The sequence below is a fragment of the Amia ocellicauda genome, chromosome 7 (assembly GCF_036373705.1).
Source record: "Amia ocellicauda isolate fAmiCal2 chromosome 7, fAmiCal2.hap1, whole genome shotgun sequence".
NCBI lineage: Eukaryota > Metazoa > Chordata > Actinopteri > Amiiformes > Amiidae > Amia > Amia ocellicauda.
The window spans coordinates 7846101-7871236 of record NC_089856.1 but is presented as its reverse complement, the minus strand read 5'-3'; the positions used below and the strand labels follow the sequence as shown (position 1 = coordinate 7871236).

The 25136-nt window shown below is 39.0% G+C and overlaps 1 protein-coding gene and 1 pseudogene across 4 annotated transcripts in view; one reads left to right on the top strand and one right to left on the bottom strand.

Moving 5' to 3' along the window:
• The window catches only part of nckap5l (NCK-associated protein 5-like), a 112621-nt gene that overhangs the window by 20002 nt on the left and 67483 nt on the right, over positions 1 to 25136 (bottom strand). For 3 of the 4 annotated variants that reach the window (XM_066708165.1, XM_066708168.1, XM_066708166.1), the window contains 5 exons: positions 18789 to 18857; positions 12330 to 12368; positions 11699 to 11818; positions 7026 to 7073; positions 6662 to 6757 (listed from right to left, as the gene is read on the bottom strand). In XM_066708165.1, coding sequence (XP_066564262.1) covers positions 6662 to 6757; positions 7026 to 7073; positions 11699 to 11818; positions 12330 to 12368; positions 18789 to 18857 — 372 coding nt within the window. The remainder of the gene's footprint in view (positions 1 to 6661; positions 6758 to 7025; positions 7074 to 11698; positions 11819 to 12329; positions 12369 to 18788; positions 18858 to 25136) is intronic. The other variant, XM_066708167.1, reaches the window with a different exon arrangement.
• On the top strand, positions 12491 to 16317 carry LOC136753205 (general transcription factor II-I repeat domain-containing protein 2B-like; annotated as a pseudogene).

The window sequence follows — 25136 nt, the reverse complement described above, 5'->3', positions numbered from 1 at the left end:
TGAAGATCTCGTACAACGCTGTGTACTACTCCCTTCACAGCACAGTGCAAACTGTCTCTAACCGGAATAGAAAGAGGAGTGGGAGGCCCCAGTGCACTACTGAACAAGAGGACAAATACATTGCAGTGTCTAGTTTGAGAAACAGACGCCTCACAGCTCCTCAACTGGCAGCTTCATTAAATAGTAGCCGCAAAACACCAGTCTCAACATCAACAGTGAAGAGGCGACTCCGGGATGCTGGTCTTCTAGGCAGAGTTGCAATGAAAAAGCCATATCTCAGAATGGCCAATGAAAAGAAAAGATTAAGATGGGCAAAAGAACACAGACACTGGACAGAGGAAGATTGGAAAATAGTGTTATGGACAGACGAATCAGTTTGAGATTCGTGAGACGCAGACCAAATGAAAAGATGCTGGAGGAGTGCTTGATGCCATCTGTCAAGCATGGTGGAGGCAATATGATGGTCTGGGGGTGCTTTGGCAGTGGTAAAGTGGGAGATTTTTACAGGGTAAAAGGGATCTTGAAGAAGGAAGGCTACAGTGAGGGAAAAAAGTAATTGATCCCCTGCTGATTTTGTACGTTTGCCCACCGACAAGGAAATGATCAGTCTATAATTTTAATGGTAGGTGTATTTTAACAGTGAGAGACAGAATAACAACAAAAAAATCCAGAAAAACGCATTTCAAAAAAGTTATAAATTAATTTGCATGTTAATGAGGGAAATAAGTATTTGATCCCCTATCAATCAGCAAGATTTCTGGTTCCCACGTGTCTTTTATACAGGTAACGAGCTGAGATTAGGAGCACTCTCTTAAAGGGAGTGCTCCTAATCTCAGCTCGTTACCTGTATAAAAGACACCTGTCCACAGAAGCAATCATTCAATCAGATTCCAAACTGTCCACCATGGCCAAGACCAAAGAGCTGTCCAAGGATGTCAGGGACAAGATTGTAGACCTACACAAGGCTGGAATGGGCTACAAGACCATCGCCAAGCAGCTTGGTGAGAAGGTGACAACAGTTGGTGCGATTATTCACAAATGGAAGAAACACAAAATAACTGTCAGTCTCCCTCGGTCTGGGGCTCCATGCAAGATCTCACCTCGTGGAGTTTCAATGATCACGAGAACGGTGAGGAATCAGCCCAGAACTACACGGGAGGATCTTGTTAATGATCTCAAGGCAGCTGGGACCATAGTCACCAAGTAAACAATTGGTAACACACTACGCCGTGAAAGACTGAAATTCTGCAGCACCCGCAAGGTCCCCCTGCTCAAGAAAGCACATGTACAGGCCCGTCTGAAGTTTGCCAACATCTGAATGATTCAGAGGAGAACTGGGTGAAAGTGTTGTGGTCAGATGAGACCAAAATCGAGCTCTTTGGCATCAACTCAACTCGCCGTGTTTGGAGGAGGAGGAATGACCCCAAGAACACCATCCCCACCGTCAAACATGGAGGTGGAAACATTATGCTTTGGGGGTGTTTTTCTGCTAAGGGGACAGGACAACTGCACTGCATCAAAGGGACGATGGACGGGGCCATGTACCGGCAAATCTTGGGTGAGAACCTCCTTCCCTCAGCCAGGGCATTGAAAATGGGTCATGGATGAGTATTCCAGCATGACAATGACCCAAAACACACAGCCAAGGCAACAAAGGAGTGGCTCAAGAAGAAGCACATTAAGGTCCTGGAGTGGCCTAGCCAGCCTCCAGACCTTAATCCCATAGAAAATCTGTGGAGGGAGCTGAAGGTTCGAGTTGCCAAACGTCAGCCTCCAAACCTTAATGACTTGTAGAGGATCTGCAAAGAGGAGTGGGACAAAATCCCTCCTGAGATGTGTGCAAACCTGGTGGCCAACTACAAGAAACGTCTGACCTCTGTGATTGCCAACAAGGGTTTTGCCACAAAGTACTAAGTCGAAGGGGTCAAATACTTATTTCCCTCATTAACATGCAAATCAATGTATAACTTTTTTGAAATGCGTTTTTCTGGATTTTTTTGTTGTTATTCTGTCTCTCACTGTTAAAATACAACTACCATTAAAATTATAGGCTGATCATGTCTTTGTCAGTGGGTAAACGTACAAAATCAGCAGGGGATCAAATACTTTTTTCCCTCACTGTATCACTCCATTGTGCAACACCATGCCATACCCTGTGGACAGCGCTTGATTGGAGCCAGTTTCCTCCTACAACAGGACAATGACCCAAAGCACAGCTCCAAACTATGCATGAACTATTTAGAGAAGAAGCAGTCAGCGTGGCCAGCACAGTCACCGGATCTCAACCCTATTGAGCTGTTGTGGGAGCAGCTTGACTGTATGGTACGCAAGAACTGCCCATCAAGTTTATCCAACTTGTGGGAGGTGCGTCAGGAAGCATGGGGTGAAATTTCTTCAGTTTACCTCAACAAATTGACAACTAGAATGCCAAAAGTCTGCAAGGCTGACTGTAGTTAATGACAACAGTGTGCTTAAATAGCAAGTATGTGGAAATAAAATGTAAAAAGGTACTTCTGATGTGATTGTCTGTAGTGGCCAGTGTGAAGTAGTGCTATACTCATGATAACAATTGATTGATTGGTTGTGAAACAAAGAGATATATTTGATTTTTAGTACAGACCTACCTTATCGAACTTACACAGTTCCATACCACCATCAGAACCAATCTGCAGTATTTTATTTAACTCTCCATCACTGCTTGGATGTTTACTATGTATGTCCTTATTTGCCCCAGTTGACTGCCTGAAGTCCTCAAAACTGTCTTCAGTCATAATTGGCGAGTAAAAAGTTAGGCTCCAACAACACGTTGTGATATCATAGGCAAAGGCACCTTTTTAATGAGTGCACTGATAAGATTTTGCACCCTACTGTCACAACCTACATAGCTACCTAGACACCTCATTGATCTAACTTAAGCCCATTGTCATTCTTCTCACTACTGCAGTTCTCTCTGCTTCTCTCCATCCCACTTCTTTATAGACTTTGGAGCCTCAGAGATTTACAGTTTCTTATAAATCAATGCTTGATCAATTACAATTTTTTTCCTATTACAGGGCAATGAAAAGCCTATTAGTGTGCACTAATAAAGTTGGCAGATAGTGCTTATTCCAATAGTGCAGACAATTAAAGTGACGATTGAATGGCAGTTTATACAACAAGTAATGCAGGCAGAAAACCCCTGGCTGGTCAGTAGTAATCGGATTTGAATTGTCTGAACAATACATTTAATATTCAAGAACCATCTTAATGAATTAAGAAACTTCTATATAGGATGTTCTGCCATTGCTGCTCTGACAAAATATATGAACATAAAAATAAGAATATGAATATCACTAAAAACAAACAAGCAAAAAGACTTACAAAACATTTTATAAAGTGTTTTTGACCTGTTAATTTACTTTTAATTTTAACTACTACTAGTACAAATACTAGTACAAAGGCCTAGACAAAATCAAAAATCAAAGCTTTGACCTAACCACAAAATGCAAATTAAAAACATGTGGCCTATGACACTTACAAGTAGAACAAATTATTTATGAAAATAAATGAAACTGCAATTGAGTAAAAGTAGATAATCACTTACATGGACAACCTCCAGAGTCAACAAATCTGAAACAGACCGCCTATGCAATTTTCTAGGGGAAACCCTGCACTGGACATTATTTTTTCAACATATAAGTTGAGAGATGAGGGTTAAGAACTTATTCGGGACAACAGTCTTTAAGAATGTCTCACCTAATTTTTAGGTAGGAATAAATTAATGAATGGAATAGCTTTGGAGATTCTCAAATCCAGCTATTCTCACCGGGACAAAGTACAAGATCAATAGCAATCGGAGCAGAAGGAGGATTCATCTCAAAGAAGGAAGGCTGAAGGATGAGGTGGAGTGTGAGTGTGCATGTTGCACAGGCGATCTTAATGGCTCATGGCTCAAAGCACAGCATGCAAGAGAAACCGAGAAATAGTTGGAAAAAATCTATATTTAATTTGACACCTCAGCTGCAGCCCTCAAAGAAATAAAGAGCCATCTTCAGACATGGGATGGAATGACAAAACTCAACATTCATCAGACATCGATCACAGTGCAGCTTACAGCAACAAAGCAGCACATCCAGTAAAAGTGAAGTGCAGGATGTGTCCTATAGCCTGGATTGAGCCGATCTCTGATTCTGGCTAACAGCTTTGTCTGGAAGTTCCCAGGCCGGTGGCACACAATCGCTAAGGCATAGATGTCAAATGGTAAATTACTTTCAGGGAAGTCATGGTGCCTGCAGATTGTTTGCAGTTCCAGTTGCATCTAATCATCAGATTTGGACATCCAACATTTAAAGTAATTAACATTTAAAATTACAAGAGTTAAATAACATTTGTGAAAAAAGACATGCAAAACAAAGTGTGTGTTTTACATTTGGCACACCATAGACATTTCATTAATATTGTAGTTTCCAAAGTATTTATAACCTAGGTAGACTCTTTTATAGAGCTCTCTATTCAACACATCCATTTATCTATTTATTTATTAATGATCCTTTCCGATGTGCCTGATGTTCAGCAAAAGAGCTGCTTGGAATTCAGAATGTGTACATTTTAGAAGGAACAGACAGCATAAAAAAAGTAATTTTAAACTGGAGTAATTACCAATTTAGTGTTGTCCTCAGAAAAAAGCTAAACAAAAAACAGGTACTTTTTTCAGTATGCTATTAACAAAGACAGCTTACGTTCAATGCAGATCCATTATAAGTTGAGTGCACTGGTACCAAATTCCATGAATGCATATATTTTGAGGCATATTGTCAATGAATGGTCTATATAGCATTATACAGCATTAAAGATGAAACACTGATATAGGATGGAAAGGGATGGAATTTTATATTTCAACATTAAAGACTGGCAACTTGTCTGTTTTTTCTGCTGTCATTGTATCTTGATCACTTTCTAAATGTTCCAGCATTAAATCCTTCATCCATAATAATACGAATACCATAGACAGTGATGGTGAATTGAGGCTGTGCAGAAATTAGTCTGTTGGATAGTGTATTATAATAAGAATGTTCTCATCTTAATGACTACCTTGATTAAACACCTAAAAACAGAAATAGAAATACTATACTATATGCTCTAAACATGGCTGTGTTCTGGACACTATTTTGTTATCATTGTCTTATGGATAATATTTGGTAAGGTAATTGTTGATCCGATTTGATCACTATTTATTTCAGAGCGGTCTAAAACACTACTAAAGGAAATCGCCACAACAACTTGTAAATGGTATAGAGAAACCATACATTGATTGTTAGGCTACATCTGGAGATTCCAATAAAAATAAATAGTAAGTGAACCAGTGGAATTGCGGTAGAGAGCATGTTTTAAGGAGTATCCATATTGTTGCTGATGCTGTTGATTGGTGGTGTGCTGGCCCATGCTGGTTCCCTGTCTGCTTCATGATATTATTTTCATTTCTCTGTGCTCAGATTAAGGCCTTGCCTCAGCAGCTTTGCTATAAAATTGTTCATGAATTCCCACTGCAATATGCAGTTAGCCACCCCCCTTATTCCCTTTTTCAGATAATCGTGGATAACCTATAATTTTTCCGTGGGTGGTTAAATTAACACTGATGAGTCAATAGCAAACTGCTTGCTTCTGAAGTTACAATATAAAAATTTAAAATCACAGGAACTGGATTATCATCTTTGATCCACAATCCACAACAGTAATGATTGAAGTACAGTGGAAATGTGTGTTACTGAATAGTTTTTTGTTAGGTTCTCCAGGCTGAAGGGGCATCAAGCAAGGTCCCTCTCTAGGCCAACCAAGTCAACCACATTCATACACTACTTTAACTGCCTGAGTGAGCACTAATTTAAAAAAACAACTCTGAAGAAGCTGTTAACAGTTCAGCAGAGATATTAAGAAAGCTTTTTAAAATTAATCAGGCAGTCTCTAAACTCACGTGAGTCCTGAAATAAATTGTAGCATTAATAATTGTGCTATATATTATCATTTTTATTATTATTATTTATATGTATGTGTTTCTGGACATTTATGTAACACTGGCCCTGTAGAAAATCTAAGGTTTTGTGAGTATGGCTAAGCAAAATCAGTTTGCTTAGCTAAATTTGAAGAATAGTTCAATATGGAAATTGATATCTACCAATAATCTTAGTGCCCATTCATTCATAGTAAGCTCACAAAAACACAAACTGAGGCTATTAAGCAGCTGGATTTGGCTATTTATCTATCTAAGTCCAGTCAGTATACCTACAGTGTAAACCATTACTGAAGTTCACTTTACAGTCCCCCTCCCAAAAAAACAAACAGTATCAGTATCAAAAGTTTATTTTGAGATATGAAATGTGTGCTTGCCCATATTGGACATTACTAATGCGATACCAGAACAGAAGTGTATACACAAATAATAAAGCAAAGCACTTGTTTTTAATTACTTGTTCTGGATGGGGTCAAAGGGCAGAACAGAGGAGCACATGCATGCTGACATGAAGGAGAGTCAACAATGTGGAAATGGACATTGAACGGCAACAGGATGAGTTAAGAAAAAGGTAGCACAAGATGAACCAACATGGAAATCAGGGTGAAAGACCTTAAGTTCCATCTAGAAGCATAAGAAACCAAATCACAAAAACATCACTGCACTAGTCCTCACCTTTGTCTGTGCTTCAGTGTGGGTCTCCTCTGGTTTGTTGGAGTCTGAGAGTAGGCCGGGGCCAGTGCTATGCTCCAACAAGGGCTCTGTTGGCAGCTGCAAAGGAACCAGATGCCAAAATAAATATAAAAATCAAATACATTAATTATTTAAAGACTGCTTTTAAATATTTGAGAACTGAATGTTACATTGTTGACAGCGTTACTGAAGTATAATTAAATGTATTTTTCATTTAAAATATATTAATTTACATTTAAGTAAATTTAAATACATTTACATTAGTGTATATACAAATGAGAAGTATAAGTCTAACCTGGAACAGAGACTACGAGGGAAATTGATTCAGAAAAATTTGACCACTGACCTTTTCAAGATCAACAGTGATACAAGGACCAGGGGACACAAGTGGAAACTAGGTTTCAGAGAATTCAAAAGAGAAAACAGGAGACAATTCTTTAAATTAGTTTATAACGTGAAAATCTGAAAGCCATTAGAACAATGGCCAAAGTCTCCACTTTATAATTATACTAAGCTAAACTATGAAGTTGTATCCTGATAGATAGAGAGAGCAGAGACAGAGAGCGAGACATAGAGAGAGAGAGACAGAGACAGAGACAGAGATAGAGACAGAGGCTGCTGCTTGTACTAGGTATTGGATCCCCTGAGATTATTTTCCCCTGAGGGAGTCTGTAGTTTACATCAACTTAAATTAAAATATACATTCATCCTGTAAAGTTTTCTGTAAAGTCAAAGGGTGCTATATCAGATATAGATTGATTGATTGATTTGTGGTCAGTTTGGTATTCTCATTCATTAGTTACCACTTCCCGTGGTATACTTCTATCACAGGCCTTTTATATTTCCCGGTGGACAACATCCTTTCCCTTCTTGTTATCTTGTGAAAATCTCAGTTTCTATGACATTGCATCTTTATCTCCCTACTTTGTATTATCACTATTATTTTACCTGTTAGCACAGTGATCTCAAACACCTGGTCCTGGTGAACCCCTATCCAGTTTGTTTCATAGATCACCCCCAAATCACCAAAGTCAAAATGTATGTTAGTTATTAATTAAGTACAGTTACTTGTTCAGTTAAGGGAACACTGTTTTATGGGTAATGATAGCTATATTGGCTATTGACCTATACCAGAGATTTCTCAAACCTGTTTTCAACATTTTTTAAGGCAGGACAGTTGGGATACATATGCAGACCAGAATTCATGAAAATTATCAGAAACAGTGCACAATTTCACCATACCCAATATACGGAAGATGTACTTTACATGGAGTCTTAATGAGTCGGGATGATTAATTGTAATTTCTTTAGCTTTATGTCAATATCACATTGGAACACTGCAAACTGACCAAAGAGTAGTGTGGCAAGATTGAGAGGCATTTATGTGTGCTAATATCCCCCTGGAAAGAAATATATAATCCCAAACTACGTGCATTTCTGAAAAAACATGTAACAACATGTAATAAATGTGGGAGCAATTCCTACAGCTGAAGGGAATATCTAACCCAAATTGCTGATTTGGTAAAGATGTCTGACAGTGCATCTGTACTTAATGACGAGTCTACAGATGCAAAAGATCAGTACGTTTTTCACATTTTGTTTGTTTTCCAAGGACTATCGAATACCTCTGAACTGAAAGCAATATCAGTCAAATACAGTTCATCTGAATTACTCATCAGTGGCACAGCACATTTTGGAAGGTTTAAACGTTTTAGATTTTGAAGTTAATTTTTATAATGTGACTGGGTTTGTCTCCAATAACACCAGTTACATGATCAAAGCACACATTACATTCTTCGAGGTTTAATGCTAAATTCAACACATTTGACATGTAATGCCCACATAATAGCCCATGCCAATATCAGGCCATAAAAAAGACTGAAAGCAGACAACCTGGTTGAAACCATTACAAAAAATGTTTTAACATTGCCCTAGCAGAAAACTACCCGATAGAAGACCACCCGATAGAAGCAATCCAACAAGAAGCCTCTTCTTTAGCCATTAAGTTGCAACCTGTTCCATGCATAACACGATGGGGCACTTGGTATTTTGTTGTTGAATATCATTCCAAATACATTCCTTTTTACATAGGCTTCTTGAAAAGGGAAATACACATGGACCTCCAGAAATTGCATACAGGTCTGCATAATAATTTAAAATAATAAATCTCCATGTGATGCATAGCAAGGGACTAGCCACTAGTGGTTCTGATTCAGTATTTTGAAAGCTGCAAAGTAAGTTGCAGAATTAATAAAGACATACTGAACAATGTCTAAATCAATAATAGAGATGATAAAAGCAATTGGGAGAGGACCACCTTGTGGTGGGAGGATTAAAGTGTAGTCACATAAAACACAGTGCCCTACCTATAATCAAATAGTCTTGGAAAACTAAATTTAAGTTATTATATTGTACATTTATTAACTTATTAAGTTTATTAAGTACAGTGATGTTTGTTACCCTTGTAATATTGCATATGTGTAGAACATTGTATGTTAGTAATCGTTACCCATCTAAAATATCTCTTAAATACTGAATTAACCAGACTACCTGCTAGAGCAGACAAACATGTTTCAAGTCTTTCGGAAAGGATGATTTATGGGTGATCTAACATGCTGGATCAGGGCTCTAATCTACAGGACCAAAGTAAAGTGAATCTTGTGTATTTTAAACACCTTATTATTGAGTATCGGACAACCCTTAAAGAGGCTTCTATGAATTTATATTTTCAATATGTAAATGTATGATTAATGGTAAAGCGGTTAGTGATTACAACAGGTGTACAAGGCAAGTGGTAATATTGCTTATTACTTTATATCGCTAATGTTTAGTGAATGAGGACCACAGACCAGATTCAAACCTACAGTCTACACTATAAGGCCCAGCTGGCACTTAGAGAGGAAGTCTTTACCAGTTGAGCCATTTGGGATCCCATTAACCACATATATAGTGTGTGTATTTGATCATATCCTTACTGGGATGTTTTCCAGCATCATGCCAATCAAATGCGTGTTATAAAACAAATTAAATACATTAGGCACAGCTGAAACTAGGTTATAATTAACTCCTGGTTCTCACATCCCACACTCACATTATTCTGGCTGACTGACATAAGGAAAGGGAAAAAGCTCAAACTGGATTTGCATGAATACATATTCATAAAAATAAACACCTTCACATACACAGCCCCATACACACAAACACGTGACACCATCACACATTAACCATCCCACACAAATACTCAGACACACACACCCACACACAATTATTCCAAGAGCAACTAATAAAATTCTAAACAATTCATTCTTTTTCTTCCTTAACCTGTTTTCCGACACCTCAGAAAATTGCATTATCCTGGCAAGTCAGCTCCTATTATTCCTGTCCCAGCTTGAAGTAATTAGATTCCATTGGCTGAGGGTAGCATTGGATTTCCTTATGCTTATTATTTATACAACACAAGGAGAGGCGACTGTGGGGAAACGGTGCCTTGATTCACGGTCAGATTAGTTTTTTCCTCCCCTTCACAGGTAAAGATTGCACTGAGGGACCCAATGTATAATACCGCAACTAGGTGGGAGAGTGAAAGAGAATTCCATTTTCATTGACAGTAATAGAATGTGCCGATTTACTTTCACGGCAATTATGGCTGAATTTGTTTCGATTAAATGTAATATTCTGATTCTTTTTTAATGAGATCGCCTTCCGTTTCATTCTTCAGAAAGGCTCTTAGAATACTAATTAGATAGCAGGATAAACAAACCATAAGCACTTATGTACCATCAACAACAACAACAACAACAACAACAACAACGATGACAAAAAACACAATAAGAAGGTCAACCAAACAATCAGAACTTTGCCATGCTCATCCAGAACTTCAAAGCTTCTGACATGGATGTGTAGAATACTTAAAACTCCGATTTATCTTGATTTGTCCTTGTCTTCATGCTCTCCTTTAAAAACACAAAGAAACAGCAACCCTGCACTTCTGAAAGAAACCTACTCTAGCTTGTCTGTAACTTCAAATATAATTCAAAAACATGAATGGAATTTTAAAAGAAACTGCCTACCCTCGTTATAAAGAATCAAGTTAAGAACACCAACATCCTCAGCCATCTAGGCTACTGATAACTGTGGAGCTTGAGTTTTCATGTTAACATATAAAAGAGCCTCTTATGCCACCAGACAGTGGTTCAGCCATGCATGTTTTTTATAGGTGACAACTCCCCAAATAATTACTCAGCCATTCATATTATGGTTACAGGTGACAATCAAATTAAGAGAGCGGCACATCGATAATGTTTTACTGCTACGCTATGGGATAATATTGTGTAGGAAAATTGCATTGTAAGGCAAGTCTCAGCCCAAATGATAAGACTTAAGCAAGTCAGCTACAAACTACTGATAACAAAAGACCAGTCCTACTGTGCATGGGCTGAACTTTGTGGTATGTTAATCACAGAGTATTAATACCACAGCTTAATTATTATTTCCAAAATTAAATCTAGTGTTTGAAAAACTCCAGTTTTCCATGTCTTTGCACAAGATTTTAATGGATTACAGAATTATCCTTATGACTTTATTATAGGCACAACATGAGCTGGCTTCTCCTTAAGTAAAGGATTAACTGAATCCCTTGAAATTCCAATGACTTGGCTACCTGGTTTACAGTCCATAACTTCAAGCTGTCAATTCAGTTGCTCCACTGAAGCATTAGACATGAGCTGCTGGCCAATGATAAACTATCCTCTAATGATTAGGCACAGTTAAATGCATCCTTTATTTAATACAACTCAAGGTATTGCTTACCAAGAAGGTTAGGAGGGAAATTTCATATTTGGCAATAGCTAACATATAGATTTGTTAATAGTCCCTGAGATTTTTCATTGGAGTGGCTCGATTGAGCTGATTTGAGATTTCAGACTGAAAAGCCGGTGGTTGGATTGATCGAATTCACCCATGAATTTTGCTGGGCCTTTGACAGGACACAGTATGAGAGATGAGCTCAGCCTGGTCTACCTGCTGGAGGGATCCAGGATGTGTGTGCAGTTTTTGATGGAACAGCTCACTGAGGGTCCTGTTCTGTCTCTCCAAGTCAAAGACCCTCATTTTCAGTTTAATGCACTCTTCTCGCAAGTCCTGCAAACACACGGATAGACACTCCTCAGAACTCACATATCACAGAGTTTCCATTATGCTGTAAGATCTTTATATTGATTGGAGACATTTCCCTGCAGAAAGAATGCTATTATCTGATGCCAGGCACATTAACATCTGATAAATGACCATAATGAATGTTAAGGTGAGAAAAGTCAAGCCAATTATTAGCCTATTATGTTCATTGCAGAGGGAATTCATGCTGCAGAATTAATTATTCATCCTTACAAACCGATTCTTTTTTGTATTGCTTTAACAGATGTATCCTTCCAAGTCAGACAATATCAAATCAAGAACATAATTTTATTTACAAAGGAGAAAAATATTTAGTAAATGTCATGGATTCACTGGTGTTACTCCAGTGGTCAACTGAAGGCATATTAAACCATTATATAAATGAGGCACAGTGAGAGTCATACAAGTAAACTTGTTTCATACTAATAAAATGAGGTCTACAATCCCTCAAATAAACATCTGAAATGCAAAATCTTACCTTTTGGTTAAGCAGAGCTTGAACAACATGGTTAGCCACCTAAAAAGAACGAGACAGAAAGATCCATGAACAACATCTCCAAAGCTTCATCTATCCATTAAAACATTTTAATGATGAGCACAGTGTGTTGTATTTCTTACTCCTGGATTAGATCCTACAAGATGGAGTCAGGCATGCCAAGAGATGTTGACCAAGTAACTTATACTATTCCATTCACTTGCTAGACACATCAGTGGAGTTTAAATTGCTCAATGTGTCAGGACAGGGTATCACTCCTCATAATATGTGGTTCAGTTTTCTCACCATCCTATCTAAAATTAAGCCTAGAAAAGTATAAGTCCCGGTCTGGGTGGCCTGTCTGTGTAGATCAGACCTGGGCAAAATACGGCCCGTGGGCCGGATCCAGCCCGTTCCTTACCTCACTCTGGCCCGTTATGACCTCCAGACTAAATCATCATTTTGAATAATATACACTCGTGTAGCTGTGAAAACTTTAATAAAATAATGTAAAAGTCATCTTAGTATTCATTAGTATGTACTTTGAATGTAAACACACAGTTCAGGGAACTTTGAATGTACTTAGTTGACACAGGCCTCTGATTGGTTGCTATGATGCGTTGCTATGGTTCAGCACGAGTGCGGGAAGTGATTTTACATTTCACCAGTAGATTTACAAACGCAACATGAGTTTATCTAAGAAGAGAAACATAGACGTGGAACACAGAGTGTTTAAAAAAAGAATACTTCTTTACTGATGTCGCAGGAAAAGCTGCGTGCTTAGTTTGCAAAGAAATTGTAGCAGTATTCAAAAACTTGAAACCTCATTTCGAGATGAAACATGCAGCCAAATATGAGAACATGTCTTCGGAAGAGAAAGCTAGACAATCGCACAAGATGGTTTCACAAATGCAAAAGGAACAAAGCTTTTTCACAAGACTTTATTGAGCTCAAGATGGAATTACCAGAAGAAGCTATGTGGTTGCTCACAAAGTCACAAAAAACAGCAAGCCATTCTCAGAGGGAGAATTCATCAAGCAATGTTTGGTTGAATCTGCTGCAATATTGTGCACTGACAAGAAAAACTGAAAAACTTTCACTGTCAAGGCTTCCTGTGACGCAAAATCTCTGAGAACTTGGAACAACAGACATTTTTCTTATTTCTCTTTGGCCCTTGATGAGAGCTGCGACATTAATGACAGAGCCCAGTTGTTGATTTTCATATGAGACATTACTACAGATTTTACATTGACTGAAGAACTTGCATTGGTGCAGTCAATGAGTCAACTACAGGCAATGATTTATTGGAAGAAGTTAATGAGTGTGTCTCAAAACTTGGACCGAATTGGCAGAAATTGGCTGGTGTGACCACTGATGGTTGTCCAAACTTGACAGGCATACAGTGGGGGAAAAAAGTATTTGATCCCCTGCTGATTTTGTACGTTTGCCCACTGACAAAGAAATTATCAGTCTATAATTTTAATGGTAGGTGTATTTTAGCAGTGAGTGACAGAATAACAACAAAAAAATCCAGAAAAATTCATTTCAAAAAAGTTATAAATTGATTTGCATGTTAATTAGGGAAATAAGTATTTGACCCCTTCGACTTAGTACTTGGTGGCAAAACCCTTGTTGGCAATCACAGAGGTCAGACGTTTCTTGTAGTTGGCCACCAGGTTTGCACACATCTCAGGAGGGATTTTGTCCCACTCCTCTTTGCAGATCCTCTCCAAGTCATTAAGGTTTCGAGGCTGACGTTTGGCAACTCGAACCTTCAGCTCCCTCCACAGATTTTCTATGGGATTAAGGTCTGGAGACTGGCTAGGCCACTCCAGGACCTTAATGTGCTTCTTCTTGAGCCACTCCTTTGTTGCCTTGGCTGTGTGTTTTGGGTCATTGTCATGCTGGAATACCCATCCACGACCCATTTTCAATGCCCTGGCTGAGGGAAGGAGGTTCTCACCCAAGATTTGACGGTACATGGCCCCGTCCATCGTCCCTTTGATGCAGTGCAGTTGTCCTGTCCCCTTAGCAGAAAAACATCCCCAAAGCATAATGTTTCCACCTCCATGTTTGACGGTGGGGATGGTGTTCTTGGGGTCATTCCTCCTCCTCCAAACACGGCGAGTTGAGTTGATGCCAAAGAGCTCAATTTTGGTCTCATCTGACCACAACACTTTCACCCAGTTCTCCTCTGAATCATTCAGATGTTCATTGACAAACTTCAGACGGGCCTGTACATGTGCTTTCTTGAGCAGGGGGACCTTGCGGGCGCTGCAGGATTTCAGTCCTTCACGGCGTAGTGTGTTACCAATTGTTTTATTGGTGACTATGGTCCCAGCTGCCTTGAGATCATTAACAAGATCCTCCTGTGTAGTTCTGGGCTGATTCCTCACCGTTCTCATGATCATTGAAACTCCACGAGGTGAGATCTTGCATGGAGCCCCAGACCGAGGGAGACTGACAGTTATTTTGTGTTTCTTCCATTTGCGAATAATCGCACCAACTGTTGTCACCTTCTCACCAAGTTGCTTGGCAATGGTCTTGTAGCCCATTCCAGCCTTGTGTAGGTCTACAATCTTGTCCCTGACATCCTTGGTCTTGGCCATGGTGGAGAGTTTGGAATCTGATTGATTGATTACTTCTGTGGACAGGTGTCTTTTATACAGGTAACGAGCTGAGATTAGGAGCACTCCCTTTAAGAGAGTCTCAGCTCGTTACCTGTATAAAAGACACCTGGGAGCCAGAAATCTTGTTGATTGATAGGGGATCAAATACTTATTTCCCTCATTAACATGCAAATCAATTTATAACTTTTTTGAAATGCGTTTTTCTTGATTTTTTTGCTGTTATTCTGTCTCTCACTGTTAAAATACATCTACCATTAAAATTATAGACTGATAATTTCTTTGCCAGTGGGCAAACGTACAAAATCAGCAGGGGATCAAATACTTTTTTTTCCCCACTGTAAATGTTGGGTTATTAAAAAGGATACAAGACCAAGTGACAGAAACTAACCCAGAGCGCATTGCATTATTCACCAGGAGATTCTCTGCAAATGTGTTCTAAAACTTAGCGATGTTGTGGAGACAGTTACACAACTAGTGAACTTTATTAGAGCAAGAGCATTAAACCACAGGCAATTTGTCTCTCTATTGGAGGAGTCCGAGACAGAGCACACGGATATTCCCTCTTAAACAAATGTCCAATGGCTCAGTTTGGGGAAGGTGCTGAAAAGAGTGTGGGACCTGAAATCAGAGATAGATTTGTTTTTGAGAATGAAAGGAAAAGACGCAGACTTCCCTCAACTGCATGACATGGACTGGCAGACTGATTTTGTGTTTGCCGTTGATGTCATGGGTCTCCTGAATGAACTGAATTGTAAACTACAAGGAAGGGGGCTTTTTGCTCATGTACTCCCTTGTCAAAGCCTTCATGGCAAAGTTGCTACTTTTTTCCCCGTCAAATTGAAGGCAAGAACTTCACACACCTCCCAACATTGCAACAGATTACGATATCTGATGTGAACCAGAAAAGATATGCATCTCTACAGCTTGCTTTGCACACTGAATTTTCACACCGGTTCATTTATTTTAAAATGTTAGAAAATGACACGTCTTTAATTTTGTCCCCTTTGACATTCAGTGTGGACAACGCTCCTATTGATCTCCAGCTTGAGCTTATTGACTTGCAGTCTGACGCACTGCTTGCGGAACAATTCAAATCTGCGCCACTCCTGCGGTTTTATGCATCTCTCAATGAACAGAACTTTCAAAAGATTAGGGTCCACGCTCAAAAGATGCTTGTACTGTTTGGTTCAACCTACATATGTGAACAGACATTTTTGGTGATGAAATTCAATAAATCAAAGAACAGATCCTCCATTAGTGACGACCACCTTGCAGCAGTACTTCACATTGCAACATCGGAAATGACACCTGACTTCACCTCCCTTGTTAATGTCCAAGAGAGACTCTCTTCTTTACATTGAATGAGTAAAAGTTTTAAGTTAGATCAATAAATATCAGTGTAAATATTGTAGCGATCCTGGCAGGTGTCTGTGTGTATGTGCCAGTAGGGAAGCCCTAAGGTGGGGGGAGGATGTAAAAGTGTGTATGCAGGGTGGGTGGGTTAGTTCGGGGACCCTGTCTGTCTGTGTGTGTGCATGAGTGTGAATGTGTGTTATATGTGGGGTGTTAATGTGATGGGTTAGGGAGGAATGTTCGTGGGTTAATTGTGTTTGTGTGGCTCCCCCCATCTCCAGGTGGTATAGCCAGAGAGCGGTGATTGGGGGGGTAGGAGTCACCTGATAGTGGGATATATAAGGGCGTGGTGACGCGCAGCTCGGGGAGTTGCATAGGAGTTAGTTAATGGGAAAGTGACCTGTGTGCGGTTTATTGGAACCTGAAGGAAAAAGAGGAAAGTCGATGTACCTCTTTGAAATGGATAATAAAGTTATAAAGCCAGTTAGTTTTGGAAGACTTCTATTTCTTTTGCATTTTATTTCAACAGCAACCATCAAAAGGCAAGGTTGCTACAATATGTTCAAATAATAATAATAATAATAATAATAATAATAATAATAATAATAATAATAATAATAATTCATGACAAAACAGATATGTGGCCCGTGATGCCATACTGACATTCATAGACCACTTATGAAAATTATTGCCCCTGGTGTAGATCTTCTCACTAGAAATGGATCTGTTATCTTGAAATGAGCAGATCATGCATCCACATCCAGAATAGTACTGACAAAGTCAACACAGAACATCCCAGAAGACTTCCTCAAGATCAACAATGCAAGATGAGCCCGATGACCTCCTCTCAATTCTAACCCGTTATTGTTAAATTAGGCTTCTGCTACCTAGGCACTGTGGAGCACACCTACCATAACACTTAGTAAAATTGCTGTTCTTATCTTTGCATATTTATATACATATTCAGCTATGCTTCTCCTTTAGCTTTGCAATGCTTCAGCAGTCACCTCCCACATGATATATTAATCCTGATTCCTTTAACTGGTTGGAGGTAATGACCTTGATAATTAAGTAATGAGGTAATCTGGAGAGTTTTCACAGTGTTTAACTGGAACAGGTTAGAGCATCCCATAAAATCCGATAAGAAAATGAAAATGTGTGCGTTTCACAAAAGGACTGAAGAAGTAAAAGAAGGTTCTCCATCATAGCAACTGCAGAGCTTTGACAATGAGGAGAGGTGATGGTGAAGGATAAAACCAGAAAAACTGCAAGACAACCCTTTAGCATCTTAAACAGGTGTTAGCTACCTGTGTTATTATAGCTCTGCTTAAAAATAGACTCACTCAAAGAACAGAGATGCAGTCCAGTCTGAGCACAGACCATTACATTGCTTTTCGTGGAGTAGTCAAGGATATACAGAGGCTGGGATTGGGAAGAAAAACACAAATCCCAGAGCTCAAAATGTGAATACAGTGGTAAAGCAGTATTTCTAGATTGGGACAGCTATAACCTACTATATAGATCTGATTGAAATTGTAAAAGTCATGAAAAAGAGGAACATAGATAACTGAACATCTAACTCAACAGGAGGAGGTGGAAGAGGAGGAGAACGATGTCTTTTCATTTCAAAATCACACTGCAATCTTCAATAGAAACCCCAAGGGTTCAGCAACAGCAAGAGGACAGGTACAGATCAAAAAATCACCATGCAGTCCAGCTGGCTGTAACGCAATCTCTGGCAATGCAGTAATGTGTATGTGTCTGGTACATTGCTCAAGGGGGTTAAAGTATCCACAATGAGTTAACCGTTCACCAGCAACCCGGGACTCTTACTCTGGCCCCTGAAAGCTTGTGACTCAGTATTTGTACTCTCATTTAACTAAAGTGCAACAACAGATGGGTTCACAATACAAATTATTCATGGGATTAGTATGTGATGTCATGTCTTCTGGGCCAGTACTGGCCTTGCAGCTCTCAAATTCGATGACTCATAATTAGCTGTTCTAAAATGGCTGAGCATTGAAGGGGAACAAATTGGCAATTCAATATTTATTTAAAAACAATTATGAAGGGAAATTCAAATTTAAAAACAAAACAGGATAAGTAACAAGAACTATCATTAAAAAAATAATCACTAAAAAAAATAATGCAGATGACATACAACTATCACTAATAAATATAGTCAGAACTATACTTACTGTATAGGTATGTGCATGTATATCAGTAGTAGTAATCTACATAACCAGTTCCTTTTATAGATACTGTAGACCGAGCATTAAAACCTCTCTAGATAAGTGCCACCGACAGCCAGCTATAGTAAATGAACAAATCTGAAACATACTGCCATGTCCAAATTCCTGGAGTAAACCCTGTATATGATATCATACCATACAATACACATTCAAATATTGCTGTAGTGTGGCTCTTGTGGGGTTGTTAGTCTTATGTTATAAGGGGCCCTGGGCGTAAAGGTACTTGCCTCATCCAAACACCTCTCGTACGCTTCCCTCTGACTCTCGTTCGCCAGGGCTAGGGCAGAGTTCTCCACCTGAAAAGAGAAAGACAGAAAATATTTTGAACATACCTATATTACCATTCTTTCCTAAACAGGAACATACTGGTAATTACACATCGCATGAGAGGTGGAGAGTACATTTTCCATGTTAAATGCCAAACTGGATCACTATCCAGAAACATGGTCTCCTTTTTACATGTGCATAGTTACATTTTCATTCTCATTGACATACGTCAGGTTTAGCATAAGGGTTATGGATACTTTTCTGATGGAGACACTATTTGGTACCTGTAGCAAAAGCAACATGATAATATATTAAAGATGTACAGAATGTTAAAATGAGAATTAAAGAGAAAACAATTAATGATTAGAGGTTGCAAACAATGAATGAAAAACATTCTAGTGTGTTTTATCTTGGATTCAGGCCAATTTGTTCTGTGCACCATTTCATGCAGCATCCACATAATTGGTAACTGAAAAATATATTTCATTAAACAGTCTTATTTTTTTTGGCTTTAATCCAAAATCCATTCAAAGACTGGGATTCATATTACATTTTAGTTGTGTATCAAATCTCCTTAACTTGAAGACACCGCTCCACCAATCAACATCTAAGGTGGGGCAGCACCCACATTCCTCCATATGAGTTCCATGTTGGCAGTTATTTTATACTTTATGCAACAAACACTTGATTCCCTTGTGCACTACCTGCAACACTGTTTTGCAGAGTCTTTTCAAAAACTGTTTGACTGGAACAAATTTGATTACAACAAAGTATCAATGATGTGTTATAAAAATGTAATACAAATACGAATTAAAACCACAACTTAGAAACAGTGTCGGTCTGTGGCAATAAAGTCGTATTAAGAAGAATAATATATTTTGGTTTTGGACAGAAAAAAAGTTCTCAAATGTTCTCTGACAAAAAGATGTAAAAAAAAAAGGTGCCATCAGGATAGGGTATTTGGGGGATTAGAAAAAAGTAAATGGGATTGATAATTGAGGGAGAAGTAAAGTTGTGCTTCATTATATGTAGAAGAGAAAATCAAAGGGAATATCTGGATATGAGGCACGCTGATCAAACCAGTCTGTCACAACTGGAGACAAGCGGAACTTGACATAGATTATGTCAAACACAGAGAGAGAGGGATAACTGAACTACTGTCAGCTGATTAAACAACTCTCCTTCCTTCTCATCCCACAGCACCCCTGCAACCACGGGTCCAGCTTTAATAGATGTCATTGTACATTCAAAAACTGTCAAAACAAAAGATGTGTCTTGTGGGCATGATCAATGATCATCTTTTTCTGTTGACAGGAATTCTCCCTTGATATCAGAAAAGCACTTAACTTTAGTTTTTTTATTTTATATTTATATATATACACACACACACACCCACCCACACACACACACACACACACACACACAAGGATCAAGATGGCAGTGCATAAACCCCTCATTACAAAGACACATGCACATTTGAGAGTTCAGTGGTGCAAAAACCATAGGCACTGGTCTACAGAGATGTGGACAAAAAGTGATATGGTCAGATGAGTCATCCTTCACCATATTCTCGACATACCTGACTGCTTGACCACTACAGTGAGGGGGTCCGGAGGTTACGTTATGCTTTGGGAGGGTTATTACCCTGGCATGGTTTGGGTTCACTTGACCCCTTAGCGGGAAGGGTCACTGCAAATCATTACAAAGTTCTGATCACCATTTCTATCCTGATGGGAGTGGTCATGTCAGTCCAAAATCTCCCATAAGTGTTCAATTGGGTTGAGATCTGGTGACTGCGAAGGCCATAGCATATGATTCACATCATTTTCATACTCATCAAACCATTCAGTGACCCCTCGTGCCTTGTGGATGGGGGCATTGTCATCCTGGAAGAGACTGCACAGCGCTCTCCACCACCATCATCAAAACACCAAATGAGGGAATATCTATTGGAAGAATGGTGTTCCATCCCTCCAGTAGAGTCCAGAGACTCGTAGAATCTGTGCCAAGAGCATTGAATCTATTCTGGCGGCTTGTGGTGGCCCAACACCTTACTGAGACACTTTATGTTGGTTTTTCACACACACACACACATGCACACAGTTTAGTGTCTCAATTTACTCTGAAATGAAAGCATAGAACAAATAAACAATTGGAGATAAAAAAGAAATCATGGAATCATTTTGTTTAACAAAATTTAACCCCTTAAACTGACAACCCCCTCTGGTGCACCAAATCCATGTGCTTCACTTTAATCCCATGTGTAATCTTCACTGTTGTGTTGTTTACCAAACACTTGATACTCTCGGTTTCTAATGACGTGAAGCATTCTCTGTTATGAAAAATGTGTTTTTCATACCCTCCACCGTATTTACGCAGCCCACCCCCACATTCTGAAATGGGGGTGGGGGGATACTTGGTCTGAGTAGGAATACAAAATCTCAGAAAATACTGACAATTATGACATATTCTGGAACCAGATAGTCTACTGATCAAAACAAGACCATCCGTGTTTTGGTAGAAGCAACACACACCCATAGAGAGCTCACAATGTCAAGATGGAAAACAATTTAATATAATTGGATCTGAACTTCTCTGTTTCATAGATCATCAAATATATACTGGATTAATTATTAGGTTGTTCTGGGTGATCTGTGATCTCTGAATGGGACCCTCTCCGGAGCAGACTGTGCGTTTACTCCATGGGCTCTGAATTACGGCGGGCAACACGGAAACTGTAAATTGGATGTGTTTGAAAATTAAATGCGCTGGTAGCCAAGAGAATAAGCTTTCAAACAATGTGCACATTGTAGGAATATGGTGTAACTTCTATGCACAGGAGCTGTGCGTAACATTGCCAAATAATGCTTAAGAGGGTGTAGAAACATTAAATTGCAAGTTTTTCAGTTTTTGGTAACTAACTTTTTTTTTTTACTTCTGGCAGTTTACCGCTTACCTTTGTACCATTTCAAGTTATTCACTGGACATGATGGGGGTGTTCTAAAACTTTTGACTGGTACTGTGTGTGTATGTATATATATACAAGGATCCGCCATAACATTATGAGCACTGACAGGTGAAGTGAATAACACTGATATTCTCATTATCATGGCACCTGTCAGTGGGTGGGATATATTAGGCAGCAAGTGAACATTTTGTCCTCAAAGTTGATGTGTTAGAAGCAGGAAAAATGGGCAAGCGTAAGGATCTGAGCGACTTTGACAAGGGCCAAATTGTGATGGATAGACGACTGGGTCAAAGCATCTCCAAAACTGCAGCTCTTGTGGGGTGTTCTCGGTCTGCAGTGGTCAGTACCTATCAAAAGTGGTCCAAGGAAGGAAAAGCGGTGAACCGGTGACAGGGTCATGGGCGGCCAAGGCTCACTGATGCACCTGGGGAGCGAAGGCTGGCCTGTGTGGTCCGATCAAATGTGAGAAAAAGTTCTGATAGAAAGGTGTCAGAACACACAGTGCATCGCAGTTTATTGCATATGGGGCTGCGTAGCCGCAGACCAGTCAGGGTGCCCATGCTGACCCCTGTCCACTGCCGAAAGTGCCTACAATGGGAACGTGAGAATCAGAACTGGACCACGGAGCAATGAAAAAAGGTGGCCTGGTCTGATGAATCACGAGTTCCCAAATTCCCCAGATCTCAATCCAATTGAGCATCTGTGGGCTGTGCTGGACAAACAAGTCCGATCCATGGAGGCCCCACCTCACAACTTACAGGACTTAATGGATCTGCTGCTAACATCTTGGTGCCAAATACCACAGCACACCTTCAGAGGTCTAGTGGAGTCCATGCCTCGACGGGTCAGGGCTGTTTTGGCGGCTAAAAGGAGGACCTACACAATATTAGGCAGGTGGTCTTAATAAACAATAGTGAAACTGAACCCTGTTTTTACTTTTTCCCTGTTGTTAAAAAAGATCCTCTACACTCAGTGGAATAGTGTTCACCACATCCTGGGATCACCTTACCCAGTCAAAACAATTACAAATATCTAGACAATATTTCACTTTACCCACTCAACTGAGGGGTTAAGTTTTGTCCTGTGCAAAATCAGCAAATGGTATAGAGCTTTAATGGCCTCTCTAAAAAACACTTGTTTGAGTGACATTCCTTTGATGGCAATCTTTATTGTGTGTACTACTGAGACAGGTTGGATTTTTGTTACAGATTTGCTGCTACAGACTTAAACTCCCACAGGTTGAGTGAGACTTGGAGAGAAACAATGAAGTGAACAAAGTGCTCACAAATCACTGCAATGCACAAGGAAAGATAGCAGGTTAATGGCTCACTTTCCAATTAAGTGTCATATACCCTGAACACAGCAGCGCATGCATAACGTCATTTTGTCAATGCAAATTAAAGTGTAACACAGAGGTTGCACTTGATGTCTACCCATTTACATAACATTAATTCAGGAGGCAAGGGACACTCTTTCCTGGCTTTAACTTTATTCTTGTTGTAGCTTATGGAATAAACTTCTCTATTAACTCTAATACTAGTATTGTTTAAATTGTCTTATTCTCCAGTAGCTAAATCATCCCAGTTAATCAATATAAAAACGGACTACAATCAAACAACAACCATTGTATTAAATGCTCAGTGCCATCCACTGGCCTAGACAGTTACAACAAAGTAAGAATAGAGAAATCTCTAAAATTAAGTCAATATACACAAGTTACAAACAAAACAGTTTTTCTAGAATACTGCAGTAGCTATTAATGTAAAGTCAATAAACAAATGGTATAACAGCATATTGCATATTGGCAGAACTGTAAATAAATTAAATGAAGTTTTCATGTCTGTATAAACCCTGACCAGACACTGCAGCGATCAGATTCTAGGTGTTATACATACTTCCTACAAATAATAGGAGTTAAAAGCTTGGGCATAAATGACATAAAACACCTCCTGATTTGACTGCCAGCACATTGACTCGCTGTAATCAAGACTTACCTGGTCATGCTGTAGTGCATGATTATCACAACAACGAAATTATGATAACTATTAGGGTGCCCCGGCAGGTAGTGAATGGTAGTGTGTAATGCTGTCCTTGTGATAATAATGGACAATAATGAGTTACTGTGAAACTGTCAGACACATAGGCTTAAAATATTTAATAAGTAACATGTTTTGTATTTATAAACACAGTGGAATACAAACCTACTTGGCCTTTTTCTGCATTCTGTGAAAAAACACCAATTCAAAAAAGGTCAGTTTCCCCCCATTATAGGAAATAAACAAGATTTAACAACAACCAATATTTCCCATTATACTCGATATATATCTATATTAAATCATTATTTTGGAAAGGGTCAGGGGGCACGCCATGCTTCCTTGTATTGAAAACTCAGTATGTGTGAATGAACATATCTAAAAGAAATGTAAAGTTCTTAAAGTCACGTCTTTCTAAAATGTCCATAAATATGTCTGTGACTGGACTTGAGTGCTCTGTGATACAGAAGCCACATTTCCAGCCAACAGCCTCATTGTGTGTGCAGGACAAGTGCAAGACAGCAACTTCAGGGGAGCTCAATAAAACTAATTACAGTTTAATCAGCCTTTCTCCGAGACATTGAGGGAGGCACTACAATTATGACTTGATTTGCACATCAATATTCCGCAGTTGCAAGGTTGTATGCAAACACTGTTGCCCTTGGATTTGATTAAAGACCTGCAGCCAAAATGAAGGGGAAAGACACAATGGGTTTTAAGGTCTTAACTATGGCAGATCTAGGAGCCTAAAGACAGCTCATGAGGAAGAAAATAGATTTGGTATAGTCTGAATTCTCTAATTGGAAAATAAAAAGAAAGAATGGCTTAATTTTAAATGTCATTCTAAATAGATGTAGGGAAAAGAAAAATAATTAAAAATAAATAAAATAAATCCATAAACTATTGTGCCATGCACAGTAACTATTTTATAGCCTTCTTCATGTTGCGTTATCCACAGAGACAATAGTTATTCTATGAGCACAGCTTTGGGATTTGCTTCTCATTTCCTGTCTGGCCAGTTCTAGGTCATGCGTACCAAATTATATTTCTCAGATACAATTGGAACTGGGCACTGAGAAACGTCTGATAAAATAAATCATGACTTTTGGGGAAAGAGTTATTAGCATTTTTAGATAAATTACAAGAAGAATAAACAATTCTTAGCTGTAAAATCATCAGTAAAACAGGAGTGCTCTTGTCTGTTGTTAGTCTTATTAGTGGGCTGTGGGGCATTGCTAACTTTAGACTTTAATCAATCAATCAATCATCTTACCACTACTCTTGGATTAGATATATTCTGAACCAGG